At 44.6% G+C, this 16,221-nt stretch overlaps 1 protein-coding gene across 1 annotated transcript in view; it reads left to right on the top strand.

Annotated features, from left to right (window-relative positions):
- Positions 1 to 1,617: 1,617 nt before the first annotated feature.
- Positions 1,618 to 16,221, top strand: part of pex7 (peroxisomal biogenesis factor 7) — a 45,326-nt gene continuing 30,722 nt past the window's right edge. The window contains exons 1-8 of the mRNA XM_072362100.1: positions 1,618 to 1,796; positions 2,357 to 2,506; positions 2,672 to 2,729; positions 2,874 to 3,024; positions 3,092 to 3,169; positions 3,252 to 3,360; positions 14,325 to 14,431; positions 14,752 to 14,865. Coding sequence (XP_072218201.1) covers positions 2,392 to 2,506; positions 2,672 to 2,729; positions 2,874 to 3,024; positions 3,092 to 3,169; positions 3,252 to 3,360; positions 14,325 to 14,431; positions 14,752 to 14,865 — 732 coding nt within the window. The 5' untranslated portion in view covers positions 1,618 to 1,796; positions 2,357 to 2,391. The remainder of the gene's footprint in view (positions 1,797 to 2,356; positions 2,507 to 2,671; positions 2,730 to 2,873; positions 3,025 to 3,091; positions 3,170 to 3,251; positions 3,361 to 14,324; positions 14,432 to 14,751; positions 14,866 to 16,221) is intronic.

Here is a 16,221-nt window from a genome sequence, read left to right as displayed (position 1 = left end):
GAAACAGCTGGGAACAGGTGGGAACAGGTGGGAACAGGTGGGAACAGGTGGGAACGGGTGGGATCAGGTGGAAACGGGTGGAAACGGGTGGGAACAGGTGGGAACAGGTGGAAACAGGTGGAAACGGGTGGAAACAGGTGGGAACAGGTGGGAACAGGTGGAAACGGGTGGGATCAGGTGGAAACAGGTGGAAACGGGTGGGAACAGGTGGGAACAGGTGGAAACAGGTGGAAACGGGTGGAAACAGGTGGGAACAGGTGGGAACAGGTGGGAACAGGTGGGAACAGGTGGGAACAGGTGGAAACGGGTGGGAACAGGTGGGAACGGGTGGGATCAGGTGGAAACAGGTGGAAACAGGTGGGATCAGGTGGAAACAGCTGGGAACAGGTGGGAACAGGTGGGAACAGGTGGAAACAGGTGGAAACGGGTGGGAACGGGTGGGAACGGGTGGAAACGGGTGGAAACAGGTGGGAACAGGTGGGAACAGGTGGAAACAGGTGGGAACAGGTGGGAACGGGTGGGATCAGGTGGAAACAGGTGGGAACAGGTGGGAACGGGTGGAAACAGGTGGGAACGGGTGGGATCAGGTGGAAACAGGTGGAAACAGGTGGGATCAGGTGGAAACAGGTGGGATCAGGTGGAAACAGGTGGAAACAGGTGGGAACAGGTGGGAACAGGTGGGATCAGCTGGGAACAGGTGGGATCAGGTGGGATCAGCATGCTGTTGTGCAGAATCTTATCAAAAAGAAAACCCTGGATCCATCTGTGCTGTCTAACTTCAGGTCTATCTCTAAACTGCCATTTTTATCCAAACTTTTAGGGATTTTTTTATCTTATTCAGATCCAATCATTCCCAGTGGCCAATGATATCTATGAGCAGTTTCAGTCTGGCTTTAAACCATCTCATAGCACTGAGACGGCCCAGCTGAGGGTTTTTAATGATCTAAACCCAGCTATGCTCCTCGATTTGTTCCCTGGACTCCAACAGCCTCCAGTCACCAGATCTCAGTCCAACAGAGCAGCTTTTGGGATGTGGTGGAACGGGAGATTCGCATCAGATGTGCAGCCGACACATCTGCAGCAACTGCGTGACGTCATCATGTCAATATGATGCTATCATGTTTCCAACACCTTGTTGAAAGTGTGCCACGAAGAATTAATGCAGTTCTGAAGGGAAAATGGGTCCAACCTTTGACCAGCGAGGTGTACCTGATAAAGTGGCTCTGGTCCCCTTTCTTAAAAGTGTGGCCCACCACCCCGGGCTGCCACCTCCATGTGACACTGAGAGAAAAAGCAAAGAAGAAGCACCGAGATAACGAGGACAAAAAACTGAATAAATGGGCTGCATCAGTTAAAGATTACAGTTAAAATAAAGTGTAATTTACTCTGTTGTTCATCACATAATGATTTAAAATGTGTTTTTGTGTGACAGCTCTGTTCAGTGCTCGTGTTATTAACAGGATTCACTGTGTTATCAACAGGATTCACTGTGTTATCAACAGGATTCACTGTGTGACAGCAGACTGCGCAGTTCGGCTTTATTCTGGAGGAACTGCGCAGCGGGTAAAAAAACAGAACGCGCCTCATCCGGGTTACCGGGTCAGCTGACCAAAACACGGAAGTGTTTCAAGTTGTGAAGCGTTCAGCGGGCTGAGTGAGCAGCGTGAGGCAGAGGAGCAACTTTACCACATAAATCTCTTCTTTTTCAGATTTACGAGCCGTTTTTAGCTCGTTTTAAAGGCTGAACGTGACACTCAACCCTGAAACTAGTCGTCTGTGATTGAGGCGGCAGGACGGTAACGTTTTAAAGAGCTCCAGTGGCTGTTTGTTCGTTTTCTGGAACTAACTGAAGCTAAATGACAGCAGACTGTGTGACAGTGCCACCAGAATGCATTTTCCCTGCACACTGAGACCAAATCAGAGACTAAAATCTGCGAAACAAACTCCTCAGAGACCGCTGAGCGTTTCTGAAATAAAAAAGATTTCACTTTCTTATGAATCACATCAAACCTGCAGAGAGCTGAAACTTATTAAAATGCAACTAAAATGACATTTTTATTGTTAAAAGCAGAGACATGGAAAGATTACGACTGTTTCAGTCTGTAAAGGCAACATTTTAGGAGGATTTAAACCAAAGTTTGAAACCAAACTTGCTTTTTTAAAGCTGAACGCCGACATTTTGTCTCCATTAACAGTCAGACAAGGTGAAATAAATTATTCTTACTGATTAGCCACTAAATGAGAGTTTTTCTACAAACTGCTGAGGTTTTTAATGATTTTTTCTGGTAAATAAAAGTGTTTTATTCATGTGAAATGGTGTGAATAAATCTCCTCTAACTGTCCTCTGAACCTCCAGCTGGAGGCCCAGCAGAGCTGCTGCTGCTGCTGCTGATGATGATGATGAAGGTGTTTCGCAGCCCGGCCCGTCACGGCTACGCCGTGGAGGCGTCTCCGTTCATCCCCAACAGAGTGGCGTGCGCTGCCTCCCAGTATTATGGAATAACTGGTCAGTCTGGAACGCTCACAGCTGGATAAGAAGCCTTTTATGAATGCTGAAATAGGGCTGCTGTCTGAATCCTTTCAGGAAACACGTTGAATTCTGTGCTCAGAACATGTTTGATATCCTGAGGTCATTCAGTCCAGTTAAGGGTTACCTGATGTGTGTCTGCAGGTTGTGGCACGCTGCTGGTTCTGGACGAGACCGACACCGGGCTCACTTTGGTCAGAAGGTAAAGTTCCTCCAAAGCTAAAAAAGTTGAGTTTCCGTTGAGAAAAGAGAGCAAAATAAAGTGTTTCCTCCTGATTGTTGCAGAACAGTTTCAGGAGGATGTGACTGGATCTAATCCTGGTGTGTGTGTGTGTGTGTGTGTCAGCTGGGAGTGGGGTGACGGCCTGTTCGACGTGGCGTGGAGCGAAGCCAACGAGCACGTCTTGGTGGCCGGTGGCGGCGATGGCAGCCTGCAGCTGTGGGACACAGCCAATCAGCACGCTCCGCTGAGGGTGGCCAAAGAACACACAAAGGAGGTTGGACACACACACTCTCACACACGTTCCCGTCTTTGTTGGGATGTTAACCTCAGCCCGTGTGAAGGTGTACGCCGTGGACTGGAGTCAGACCAGAGGAGAGAACCTCATCGTCTCCGGGTCGTGGGACCAGACCGCCAAAGTGGTGAGAGTCGATTCTTTCTGTTTCATCCCTCCTTCGCTTCTTCTCTTTCCTCTGACAGCGTTGTTCTGTTTGTTCCCTGAAGTGGGATCCGGCTCTCGACAGGTCCTTGGTCACGCTCGGAGGTCACGAAGGAGTCGTCTACAGCACCATTTGGTCTCCCCACATCCCAGGATGCTTTGCATCGGCCTCAGGTGACACACAGACACGCGACGGAACACAGAAACTCAGAGCTTTGCTGTTCAGATTTGAGCTTTTTTGGAAATCAAAGACTCGGAGCCCAGATGTCCTGTTAGCTGAGTGTGAGGCGCTTTGTCGCCACAAGGTGGCGGCGTTGCAGGGTTTTTCTCAGCTGGAGCTGCAGTTTGTCCCTGAGTTCAAGGGTCAAACACAAGAAGGAATCACTTTCCTGTCCTTGTGTGCAGAATCAGGAGTTTTTATGATGAAAGTCCCTGAAATTATTTAATTTGAATTCATTTAACCGGTTACATATTTTAGTGTTCTGACTGTTTCGGGCCTGCTTACCCATCGCTCTGTGGCCTCAGGCCGGGGGGGTTAAACTCCACCATTAGGGAAACGTTTAAATGGAAAAGTTCATCTCTGCTTCATAAAGTTGCATCGAAGATAAATTCATCTTCGTTTCGCCTGCTGTTGAAAACTGGCTTTTAGGAAGTGAAAATGAATGAATTTTGTTTGGTGACACGTTGATGTTTTAAGAACCGTCCAGAGGCTGCAGAGACGGTAAAATCAGTTGCATCCCTGTTGAGACTCACTCGTCTCCACCTTCTCCACATAAGCCGCCGTCTCTTTTGGCTTGGATGAAGCTCCGCCTCCTCGAGATCTATCGAAGAAGAAATCGGCTTAATTCAAAAGACAATTAAGATAGCAAAGCTGTGCCCTGAAGGAGAGTTTGTGTTATCTCATCGTTGTGTGGGAGCGTATTGGAGCTGGATCGGAGGGGTGGAGCTGAGCTGAGCTCGCTGCTGATCTGATTGTGGAGCAGCGGGAATCAAATCTGCTGCAGCTGTCTGCAGGTCAGGATCAGTCCCTGAAGCGAACTCAAACAAGTTGGCTAATGAGGTTTCGGTTAATTGGTTTGTGAGAGCGAGCGGAAGTCTCATCAGAGTCTGTAAAACCGGGAAGATGCCGAGCTCCTATTGGGTTGAATGTGTCGAGTTCAGGATTTTATCTTCTCATTTTAAAGGAAAGATGATGAAATCAGTAAAAGGATCAGGGCTGCAGAGCATCTAAAAGCATTAAAGATCAAACTGTGAGCTCAGGAAACCTCTGAGTGTTTCAGTGCTGTTAACTGGAGTTTAATCATAACACAACAGCTTAAATAGAGCCTTAAATAAAAGATAAAATGTTTTAAACCAGCAGCACAGAGGTCAATAGATGTTTGTGGAAATTGGGTTCAGATCAGATCAGAACTCATGGAGCTCTGCTGCTAAATGACTTACTGAACACTGACGTCCAAAATAAAACCATTACTGTGCACGAGTGTCTGTGTGGAGCAGTTACTGCCGTTTACCTCTGATTTACCTCATCTGATTCACTGAGCTGTAACTGCTCATCCAGACACATGAAAACACCGAGTGATTCCTGTCAGAACCGTGTCCGAATGCCCTCCTCAGGTATGTACAACACACCAGGAGTGTCAGTCAGTGCGTTTAATGAGCGCCACCGGATCGGATTAACGGCTAAATTAAAATAAAACTGAGTTATTCAGCTCATGTAACAAGCTTAAGCTGACAAAAAACAGATGGGATCGGGTTAAGACCCGAGATAACTCGATCCAAAACGACAGCGGATCGGATCGAGCGTTCTGCGCATGCTCGAGTTTTTTCCCGCGATCGTCACCCGGAAGTGGAAGGAGACGATATTCCTGTTGTTGTCGTCAGAAAGAAAGAAACAACGCGATGGAGAATGCGCCGTTGGGCATCGTCTGTTCCATAACCAGCTCATCACAGATGGAGAGGGACGCAGCTTCATCTCGCTCTTTGTTCGCCATCTTTCTGAATGCCTGAGTTTGTTGTTGTTGGCGGTGAAGACGTCAACAGGAAGTGGCTCTATTAGCGATAGCTGAAATGGGGACAGCGCCACCTATGGTACCGGGGTATGACATGCTTTGTGCCAGTGATTCCATTCATTCACCGCCATATATCCAAGGATAATTACCCTCAGATAAGGAGCAGAACCCAACTGTAGCTGTAATCCAGTTAATCTCATCATCATTTATTCATCATGAAATCGAACGAAGCTGCAGCTCAGCGCTGAAAGAAGCTAAAGTTAAAAAGTTTATTTTGGACAGTTGACACATGATGGAAAATCACTTTTAATGAATGAAGAGTCAAATGAATATCGATGTTTTAGCGCTGTGTGGAGGTGTTGCTATGGAAACCTTTGTTTTGTGCATTACCTGCTCTTTCAGCTGGTTGAAATGAGGAATTTAAATCCTCCTAAAAATCTAAATTTTAAGAAAAAGAACCACTGTGCAGCCGTGTGTTTTTGCCCTCCTCATGATGTTCTGCCACTGACCAAAGGGCCTATGAGCCAGATTATGTTTCTGTGTGACACACACACTCTTTGTTTGTGTTTGTTCCACGTTAGCAGACAGTCTGGTTAAATAATTGATAACACACACACAGATGGTGCACTTCTGATGTCGTTAGCTTCTCTGAGCATCACTGCTGCATGTTCTGTCCTCACCTCGGGGCAGTTTTAGCAGAATGTGAACTGGAGCTTCTCTTAAATCTGCATCCAGACACAGCTGATTAACACCAGGAGTCAGGATGCACACGACCACAGCAAAATGTAGACGAATTTAATCTACAGCTGCAGCTGAAGCTGAAGCACAGCTCGGGATTTAAAGAGTTCAAATCTGAGGAATTATTTTCAGCTTCTGACCTTGAGTCTTCCAGCAGGGAATAAGTCTGAAAGCTAACTGAGGATAATTTTATTTATAAAGAGCCAAATTCTAACAGATGTCATCTCAAAGCATTTTAAAGATTCAGTCCAGTTCATTCAGAGCCAATTAAAGAAAGTTTCCCAGATAAGGAAACCAGAGACTGTGGGAGGAAAAACTCCCTTTTAACAGGAAGAAAGCTCCATCAGAACCAGAACCAGAAGCTTTTCAGAGAATCTGTGGCACAGCCCGATAATAAAGAATTACAGCAGTCCAATCCTGAAGTAACAGATGCATGGAGCCATTTCTCTGCATCACCCTGAGACAGAAACCTTCCACTCGAAGGCCTTTTCTGAGTGAAGAGGAGGAGATGAGCAGGGAGTCTCTGAAAAGCTGCTCTGGTTGGTGCTCGGCTGATGTCTGTCGTCTCCTGGCTCCTGAAGCTTCTGTTCATCTGTTTAAACTCGTATGTGAGTTAATAAGAAGTTTCAGTCTGGCAGAATGGCAGTTTAAATCCAACAAATAGGTTTTGGTGTGTCTCACAAAGCAGAATCTCTTGATTCCACCCTGAGGTCTGGAGGTCAGCTCAGTTTCTTTCTGACCGTTGTTCTTATCCAAGGAGGAAGTTTAAGGTCCTCTTCCAGGCCTTTGGATTCTTACCCGCCTCAGAAAAAGCCCACAGTCCAAACCCAATAGTGTCTTATTTTTTATGTCTGACTTTTAGAGGAAGGAGAAAAAGAACGGCCTCCTCCTTAAGCTTTTCCAGCCAGGTGAAGCAGCTGTGGCCCCCTGTCCGGGGCCGGAGGTCACGGAGCCGTTTTATCTGGCATCAGAGTGCTGCTGCAGGCCTGGTCAGACACAGCAGCCAGCGATCAATCGATCGATCAGGCGGTGGTGGCAGCACAATGAATCATTAAGCTGTAAAAGTCAACCAGCTCACATGTTGAATCTTTTCAGCTCAGAAAAGAAAAGAGCAGATTTGTTGGTGAGATACAGCTGAGAGTTGCTGTTTGTCAGTGAAACAGTTCTTTTGTTTTATCTCTAAATCTTTCAAACTAGCTTCCAGCTGCTGAACTATTTCTGCAGCTGACGTCATCAGAAGGGTGCAGCGAGCGCCGCTAAATTAAATAAGCGTTCTTATTTATCTATAAACAGCCATTTATCTGGTGACTGGAACATAAATTCATGTGATATTCTCACATTTATGTTTGGCATAAAAGGTTCAGCTGTGGTCTGAATCCCTTCAACATTTGGAGTCTTTTCACCCCTACTTTACCTTTCCTACTCCGGCCTTTCTGCTAATAATCTGGTAAAATAGACTAAATGTATGACGTTAAGCTTTATAGAAGCTCACAGAAGTCTGTCGGAGGGAAGCGTTCCACTCGGGTGTCGCTGAATGGTTTTAAACAGCCGCTGGTTCGGTGTGACCTTTCTGAATGACTCGGCTGTTTCTGTCCAGATGTTAGAAGAGAAACAGCTGAATCATATTTCTTAGTATGGGATTACATCATCACTTTGACAGGCCTGTAGAAATAGAAATATGAGCTGGTTTGATTATTTACATATGAATCTGACAGTTTCTGTTGAACTCATTGAACTCACAACTTATTATGCTAACTATTAGCTTAACAGTCCCTTGCATGAACTGAATGCGTTTTATCCTGTATTTCCCTTTACTTTATGAGCTGAGGAGCCTGAAACATCCAGTGAGACTCTGGAGAACGAACAGAACACACAAAATCAGGATTTTAAGCTTCATAGCGAGAAATGCAGCACGACATCAGCCACAGTGTCATGCATGTGGATGGTGATGCATTAGTGCTAGTTAGCGTTAGCACACGGTGGTAAATTGCTTCCTTATCTCTGTGTGGAGGCTTCCCCTCTGGTGGCATCTGGCGGTTAGCTTGAGAGGCTGCTGCCACTTTGAAGAGAGGACGACGGATACATGGAAGGCGGTGTGCAGATGGCGTCTCATTCCGATGAGCTTATCAGGGTTTCCCATGCTCCTCTGCTCCTTTTCTCCGCCTCCAGCATCAGTGGGGTGTCAGGCTTCGGTTTACCCTCCAGATCTCCTCTGGATCTGGTTAGAGTCGGTCTTCTTTATAGTTTAGTTAGTCATCCACATCCTGATATTCACAGCGCTGTTCTCATTTGTAATGTAATCTCATTTTGACATATTGAAAAGCTCTTGTGTGGTTTTTGTCTGTGCTTTGCATCATTATCCTCTGCAGACTGGGACTCATCGTTTCAGCAAACATTTCTGTTTATCTGCTCTGAAACATGACTTCACTCACGGTGTTCTTGGCTTGACCGCATCTGCAGTCACTCGAGTTTCCTTTTACCAGAAGAATTCTTGAAAAGTTTCATCAGATTTAACATATTTGACTTTCTAAAGTTTTCTTTTACAGGAAATACTGATCAGTTTATAGATAATATGGTAAAATTTTTTTACTGGTTCCACCTTTTCCAGAATTTAATGCAGACAAACTCGGCTCCGATTAAAAGAAACCCCAGATTAAAGGAAGCGTGATAGCTTTCGTCTGCATGTAATTGCTCTGATTGTTTGTATTTCACGACAGCTCTGTTCTGCCAGTTCAGCTCGCCGGGGGCCACGATCCCCCTGAATGTGCCAACCGTAAGAGCATTTGCGGTATTATAGATAAGCTGCATCTGCCAATGAAAACAATCCCTTAAATCTGTAAGAAAACAGCTTTCTGGTTTTACATTCGAAGCCCTTTTGCTACAGTCACCTACACGCTTGCTGGGATCAGCCTCGACTCTGGAAATTAAATTAAATGAGAAAAATAAATGTTTTTAATGCAAATTTCGGTGCATGAAGAGAGAGAAATGCCCCCCCCCCCCTAAAAGATGCCATCAGCATCAGGAAGAAGATGTTCAGCTGAGAGTAAAATGAACCTGAAGTCAGCACTCATTAAAACACACACTGGGATTTGTTATTTTCCTCTACAGCATCTACAGTAACTGTCATAAAATTTAGTCCAGTGGGGCACGACTATCATCTGATTGGTCAGAGCGGATCAATATGAGCCAATCAGCAAAGTGTTTTCCCCCCAGCTGGCAGAGCACATCACAGTGATGAGGCAGAAAGTCGATTTTATTTTGGACTGTTTTTGGTGGAGATGGAACTCAGCTGGAGTAAAGAAATGATTAAAAGCGACTCATCTGCTGAGATAAAGAAGTTATTATGAGTTGGAAAATGGACAAAATGGAATGGATTTGTTTTCCTGTGTCAGCTTGGACTGGTGATGTGCATAAAAAGTCCTTTTTACGTGGTGTTCGAAACATTCGTATCAGCTCCTATGGACGTATGGATCAGTCTCCCTCCTCCTTTTGTAGCATGTCACAACAAGCTAATCTTCACCCTTTTGGGAGGGGAATCACCTTCCATCTTACTCACTTTAATTTCCACCATTGTGGAAATAAATGTGGCTGAAAACAAATCGATTGGCTCTGAAAGGGTTAACTTACCCTGAAGGAAGCACATACACTGTAAACAGCTCTGGGCCCAGGACAGGACCTTGGGGAACACCCGAGTATCCAGGTTCATGATGATTTAATATTACAAACTTTTACTGAGAAACACTTTCCAGAAAGATATGATGAGAACCAACACCACCCACTCCCTGAGCCTGAGACAAAAATATACCCATCTACTGTGTCAGAATATGTTCGATTCAATAAAACTTTATTATTCCCTGAAGGGAAATTATTTCCCTGCAGTTTTAATTATTAAAGATCGGCTGCTGTTACAGACAGATAACAAAATAGAATATGAATCAGCTGTAGAAAGGTGAAGTGCAGCAGAGAGGAAGGTGTGGTAGGAGTCTTCAGAGGTCTCCATCATCGGGTTCGGCTGTTGTTTCTGTAGCTTAGCAACAACCGATGATGTCACACACAGTGTTTCTCGTCATTTAGTTCCCGCTCTGCGTCTCAGACGTCTCCTCTTCGAGTCATTTTGACCTGAGGGTCTTTCTCCATGACTTGGGCTTTGGAGGGCTCAGCTCGCCGCTCCAGTAGGTTGATAACTTTCCTGTTGCCATGGCGACGCATCATAACGGATGCAGAAAAATGAGTTCCCACTAAGAAGTGCTTCCAGCAGCGCGGCATCCGAACCAGCACAGAAAAGAAATGTTCAGAAGAAGAAGAGCTGCTGCAGCAGGCTGCCTCTGTGGTGGCACCATTCAGAACCAGTATTTTTTAGTGTTTTTTCCTTTTAGATGAACCTGTAACATCGGTCAGGATTAGCTTCCCAGCAGGAGGGAGGTGTATGCGTTGTGTTAGATGTGTGAAGCTGCTGATGCAGCACGGACAGCAGGTGTAACAGAGCGAGAGCCCGAAGCTTTTTGCTGCCGCTGCAGAACAAACGTGCTGATGTCAACGTTTACACTCATTTAAACGCACTGCTGGGGTGATTCCCTCCTCATGATGTCAGAGGAGTTTCCACACATGGCTGAGAATGTATGAGGAAGTGAGGATAGAGGAGGAGGATTAGCAAGAGGAAGGGTTAATTCAGCTCCAAGAGAATCGATAAAGATCAGGAAGAGGTAGTCTGGAGGAGAATGAAGGTTCATCCATTGTTAGGATGGGGGGAAGAGGAGGAAATGGTTAGAGGAGGAAGGGAGTTGGGGATTAATCTGCTGGTCAGCAAAAGGGAGGCGAAGCCAGGAAGGAACTCCCTCAGGGCGCTCTTTAATCTCTCAAACATTCAGAAGCTGTTTGTTCAGATTCCAAAGTTTCCCGTTTAGTTTAGCTCTCCTGTTCCAGAGGAACATTAATCCTTAATCCTGTTAAACAAATGTGTTTAATGTGCAGCTTCAAGGTGGCGACTGGTCACAGAAATCCAGTTCGAGTGAAATCAGAAGCATCAAAATGAAATTTGGTGACTTTTTGTTCCCTGAAGGAAAGCAGCACACTCAGGTCCGGTGGCATCGAGATGCATTCCTCAGGAAGATGATCTGTTTTATCAATAAAGTGCCACTAAAAAAGAGACCCTACCAAATAAAAACAATGCCATGATTCTTCTTTTTTCATTCAGATCAGTTCAGATCTGAATTGGGCCACTTTTACATCATATTTGAAGCTGGTGCAGAAGTCCAGAACACCAGATTTAGAGTTAATTCCTCTGGACCCCCCATAAAGAAAAAGCTAAGTTCAGAAATGAGGAAACAGTCGCTTCTGGAGGATCGAATTGAGCAGCCTTAAAGGGGAACTCCGGTGTTTTTAAACCTTATTTCTGGCATTAAATACGTTCATCTGCTCACTGAGAACAGTTTGGTGAAAGTCGGCGTCCTTCAGAAGATATTTAGATAACTGGAGATCCATATAACGGAGTGAACGAGGCTTAGAGGATGCAGCCTCTAAATAAGGCATTATCTGTCTTTATTTCACCAATACTTTAAGAAGAATGAATGAATGAACGTGTGCTATAGCTCTGTTAGCTCATAGCTGCTGTTAGCTCATAGCTCTGTTAGCTCATAGCTCTGTTAGCTCATAGCTGCTGTTAGCTCATAGCTGCTGTTATGTGGCTACTTGCAGCTATAGGAGAGCTAACGGAGGGATTTCTACACAGGCACTCTACTGGGACCACTTCACCCACACGCCCCCCTGCAGCACAGTTTATTCACTCCTGTAAGAACGTCCATCTTACTCAAAGTCGTCGTTCACGTTGTCAAAATCTGATAAATATCCTGCCATGTTGCACAAAACTATCAGCAGCAAACTCTGTGTGAAGTTAGCCGACTGTCACAGAGCACGGAGTGAATAAACTGTGCTCCGGGGGGCGTGTCAGGTTTAAAAACACCTTTAAAGCCTGAGGACAGAAACGTCTCTGAACTGGCAGACGTCTCCAGTTCTGTCTCTTTGGGCTCTAAACGGACTCCTCGCCTCATATAGTCCTGAAGAACCGCCTCAGCTTCGTCTGTTGAACGCTTTTTACTGATTATTCATCCTTTCTTATGAGCTGGGAATCATCAGGCAGCAGGAGAGTATATCTGACAGAAAAGGGCGTGAGGCGTCCTCCTCTGCAGAGGCTGTGAACACGGCTGTGGTCTGTTTGATTAACAATCATCAGCTACGATAAGAGGAAAGTCTAGTTCAGTCTTACGCATGTCTGTGACCTCACACATAAAAGCCTGAGGTGCATTAGCTTTATGAAACAGCTCTGACTTTGGCAGATGATGCTTTCGTCAGTGGTTATCCGAGTCACATGCTTCATGCTGTGGTTTATTCATCAGGTCTCTGCCCATTCAACTTAATCTCCATTTATTCATGTTAAAAATAAGTATGAATAAATCTTCTTTATTGGTACTTAATGAAGGGGAAGGAAGGAGCCCACCTTCTATTTGGGGATTTGGGTTTTCCCTGAACTGGAGGACATCATTGATGCTAACTATGGACCATTTAAAGGAGTCATTATCATTACCTGCAAACTGTAGAATCAGCACTTTGTTTCAGAATAATGTGATTTATGAGCAGTAACAGGAAGCCATGGCTGTGGTTATCTTTGCTGCCTTTCGACAGAGGAGGCATGAAATGTCTGGATTTTCTGTTCTGATCTATGGCTACACAGCTGAGGTCCATCAAATGGAGTCTCAGGATCCTAACAGACCTCTATCCCTGCATACTTGTGATCGGAAGCTGTGGAAAAGCTAAAAAACTAAAAATCCAGTGGTTGGGAAAATGATCCTTTTGTCTCATTTCAGCCCAAAATTGTTCCAGCTACCTGGAACAGCAGAGGCTGTTTTTCCAGGACTGGTCCTTGAAAGTATGAAGTATGTCAATGATCTATATTAGACTGATTCATACGTAATTATGTCTTAAATTGAACAGCAAATACTTATTTTACTGTCTCCAAAGTAGAAGTTTGAACAGGAACAGATGTGAAGTTTTCATTTAGGAAAAGGAACTTTTATCAGGTTTTTATGATTTATTACTGACTTATTCAGTCATTGTTGTGTTCAGATATGATCAATAATGTCACCGAATGGAAGCATGTATAAAGGGTCCAAGCACAGAACCCTGAGGAACTCCATGATTTGGGGACCTTTTAGGCTCAAAGATATGGACTGATCTGAAGAAGATGGAAAGTCTTTTTGTTGTTGCTTTTTAAATGTTCATGAAGTATATTATTTCTTTATCTCATTATTTTTTCATTTCCTTTGCTTGAAAAATACAATATTCAGCTTTCTTTTGTCAACCGTTTGCTCGAATCATCACAAATCGAGCCACGTTGCAGGGTCTGATGTCCCATAAATGTTTCAGTTAAGGGAAACACAGACTGGGTGGGTGAAAGAACAGAAGAGTGGGGAGAAAAATCACTCCGTCTTCAAACCAGAACGCTTTCCGGAGGGAAGTTATTTCTGTTTTGGCTGCTGAAGTTTCATTGCTTCTGTCTTTAAGCACAATGCGGCTGTCGCTGAGTTTGATTTAAGCTCTCAGAACCTGCCGGCTGTGAAATGAGTGAAGAGGAGGAGGAGTGAGAAGGTTCTGCTTGATGATTGTCGCAGTGTGTTGGCAGACCTTCGGTTTCTGCCCGGAAACACTCGCACACACATTGGGAGTTGTATCTTTGTGAGGACGCATGTGTCAGAGGTCCTGACCCAAACCCTAAAACCAGGTTTGAACTGTTAAACATCCCTCTGAGGGGGGGTCATCACATTCTCACATTCTGTTCAAGCCTCTTCATCATAAATAGGTACTTAATTTCCTCCGTTTTTGGAATGCAATCTGCAATGCAGCCACCAGGGGGCAGTGTAGAGTTCAGAGTTCCACCATCAGTTTCAAACATGGCGACGGTGGAGGAGATCATGACCATGAGCCTTCTCACAAAGAGACGGTGGTCTGTGCGGCCGTTACATACATTGCAGCATGTGGATGGAGTTCCAGCATTTCTGTTCTTGTTTCTTTCGCTGGTCGAATGTGAGCGTTTGCTGTGTTTGGGCCTCCACCCAGTGTTAAAAATAAGGGCTCAAATCAGGGCAAAGATGAGGACCACTGTGCTTAAACCAACAGGTATTTTATCTCAATAAGACCTCAGATAATTTTTGTCAAATTGATTTTTTTTTTTAAAAAAGGCACAAAATGTCACATTTGAGTAGATTTGACCTGAAAAGAATCAAATTCTTTTTACCTCTTCGAAAATCAGCCTCATTTTGCAGCTTTCACGCTGCACACTTCCATCAGTGTGAGTGTAATGACGCAGGGCATGCTGGGTAATCCTCTGCCGTCTCTCAGGTGATGGGACGCTCAGAATTTGGGACGTGAAGGCTGGAGCGCTCCGATTGGCTGTCCCAGCACACAAGGCTGAGATCCTCAGCTGTGATTGGTGCAAATATGAACAGGTAGCTCCCAACTTTTTGTCTTTATTCTGTTTCTTTATCTGTATTTAGCAAGTTTAGCTTCGACAGATTTGTTTGATTTTAAATTCATGCTGTTAAAAGTGACTCCTAAACTCTTTAGAATTAATTTATGTAATGATTCCACTTTGGAAATATCTTATTGGCCTTTAAGTGTCCCTGGTCAGGTATTCTCTGGATCCACTTAGCTATAAATCAAAGTGCAGCAGGTGAAGTATATTTATGAAATAGGTAATTTTTGCTCATATTTCCACGTTTTTGAACAGCTGTGGCGTTATATTTTGGGAATTCTCTTCTATTTGCAGAATATTGTGGCCACAGGCTCAGTGGACTGCAGCGTGTGCGTTTGGGACCTGAGGAACGTCCGGCAGCCTGTCAATCAGCTGCTGGGACACACCTACGCCATCCGCAGAGTCAAGGTACGCACCCACCAACACGCACAGATCGTGCTTTCTGCTTCCTGATGCGTGCGGCGTTAAATGATGTCACCACACTGAAGGGAAGTGTGTGTGTCAGTGTGAGGCCTGACAGCATCAAAACACCCACTTTAATTGACCTAATAAGAACACACACACACATATTAGGCGTGTGTTGAGGCCCCCAAACACAACCCAGTTACTACGATTAGTAACACTTCCTCTCGTGTCTTTAACACACTCACTGCATTTATTACAGACTTTAACGGTGACATATTGTTCTCTTTTTAACAATTTGACACCATTTCCTGCTGGTTTAAGCACAGCGGCTCTCTGTCTGAGCCCTGTTTTCTGGATTAATCCAGTCAGAGCAGCTCTATATACAGATACAGATAGTTACTGTAATTATCCCAGAGGGAAACAGGTTAACAGTTAGCTGTAAGTCAGCAGTTAGCTGTAAGTTAGCAGCAGATGCTAGCAAACAATGCTTTCTCATCAGCAGTAATGGACCAAGCCGGAGATGTGCACAGCGTAACTCGTAGTAATGCATGTGAACCGTTAATTACTGCGTTTAAACATTTTGGATATATTAACCTCATTAAACAGTTGTACCTGGAGACCTCCATCTTTATCAGAAACATGCCGATAATGTAACGTTAACACACCGAGAGTGAGGAGAGGACCGGTGTTGTGTTGGAAACACACCTTAAACACAGCTGCAGGTTGTCTGAGTTACAGAACGGAACCGTTCAGCTAGAAAGCTTCAGCTAACAAAGTAATGTGGGAACAATAATGTTCATCTTTCAGAAAGGAACAGCAGTAACTCCTTAGAAGTTGGTGTACATCATCTTAATTAGCTAAGCTGTTAGCGTTAGCTGCTGCTAAAGGAAGAAATAAATCAGTAAATAAACCATGAGGAGTTATTTCATTAGCTAAGCTGTTAGCGTTAGCTGCTGCTGAAGGAAGAAATAAATCAGTAAATAAACCATGAGGAGTTATTTCATTAGCTAAGCTGTTAGCGTTAGCTGCTGCTAAAGGAAGAAATAAATCAGTAAATAAACCATGAGGAGTTATTTCTCAGATGCTTCCATTTCCCTGCTCTGAAGTTCAGGCTCTGAGAGCTGGAACTGATCCTCTTTGTGGCTCAGTTCCTTCAGTCCAGCGTTGAACTGGACCAAGTTGTTAAAACAGTGGGATGAAAAGTGGCTGCTGCACATTCACAGTCTTTAGCTAACTCTGCTGGAACATTAGCCTCAGATATAGTTTATCCACTGGGCTCTTATATCCTCTGAGGCTGCTGCTGGATGGAAGATGCATGCTCCTCAGTGCAGCTGACAGCAGAACATTTCCACCAGAAGC

This window comes from Leuresthes tenuis, unplaced genomic scaffold, assembly GCF_036924035.1.
Source record: "Leuresthes tenuis unplaced genomic scaffold, fLeuTen1.0.hap1 SCAF_13, whole genome shotgun sequence".
NCBI classification, from domain to species: Eukaryota; Metazoa; Chordata; class Actinopteri; order Atheriniformes; family Atherinopsidae; genus Leuresthes; species Leuresthes tenuis.
This window is presented reverse-complemented; position numbering and strand designations above follow the sequence as displayed.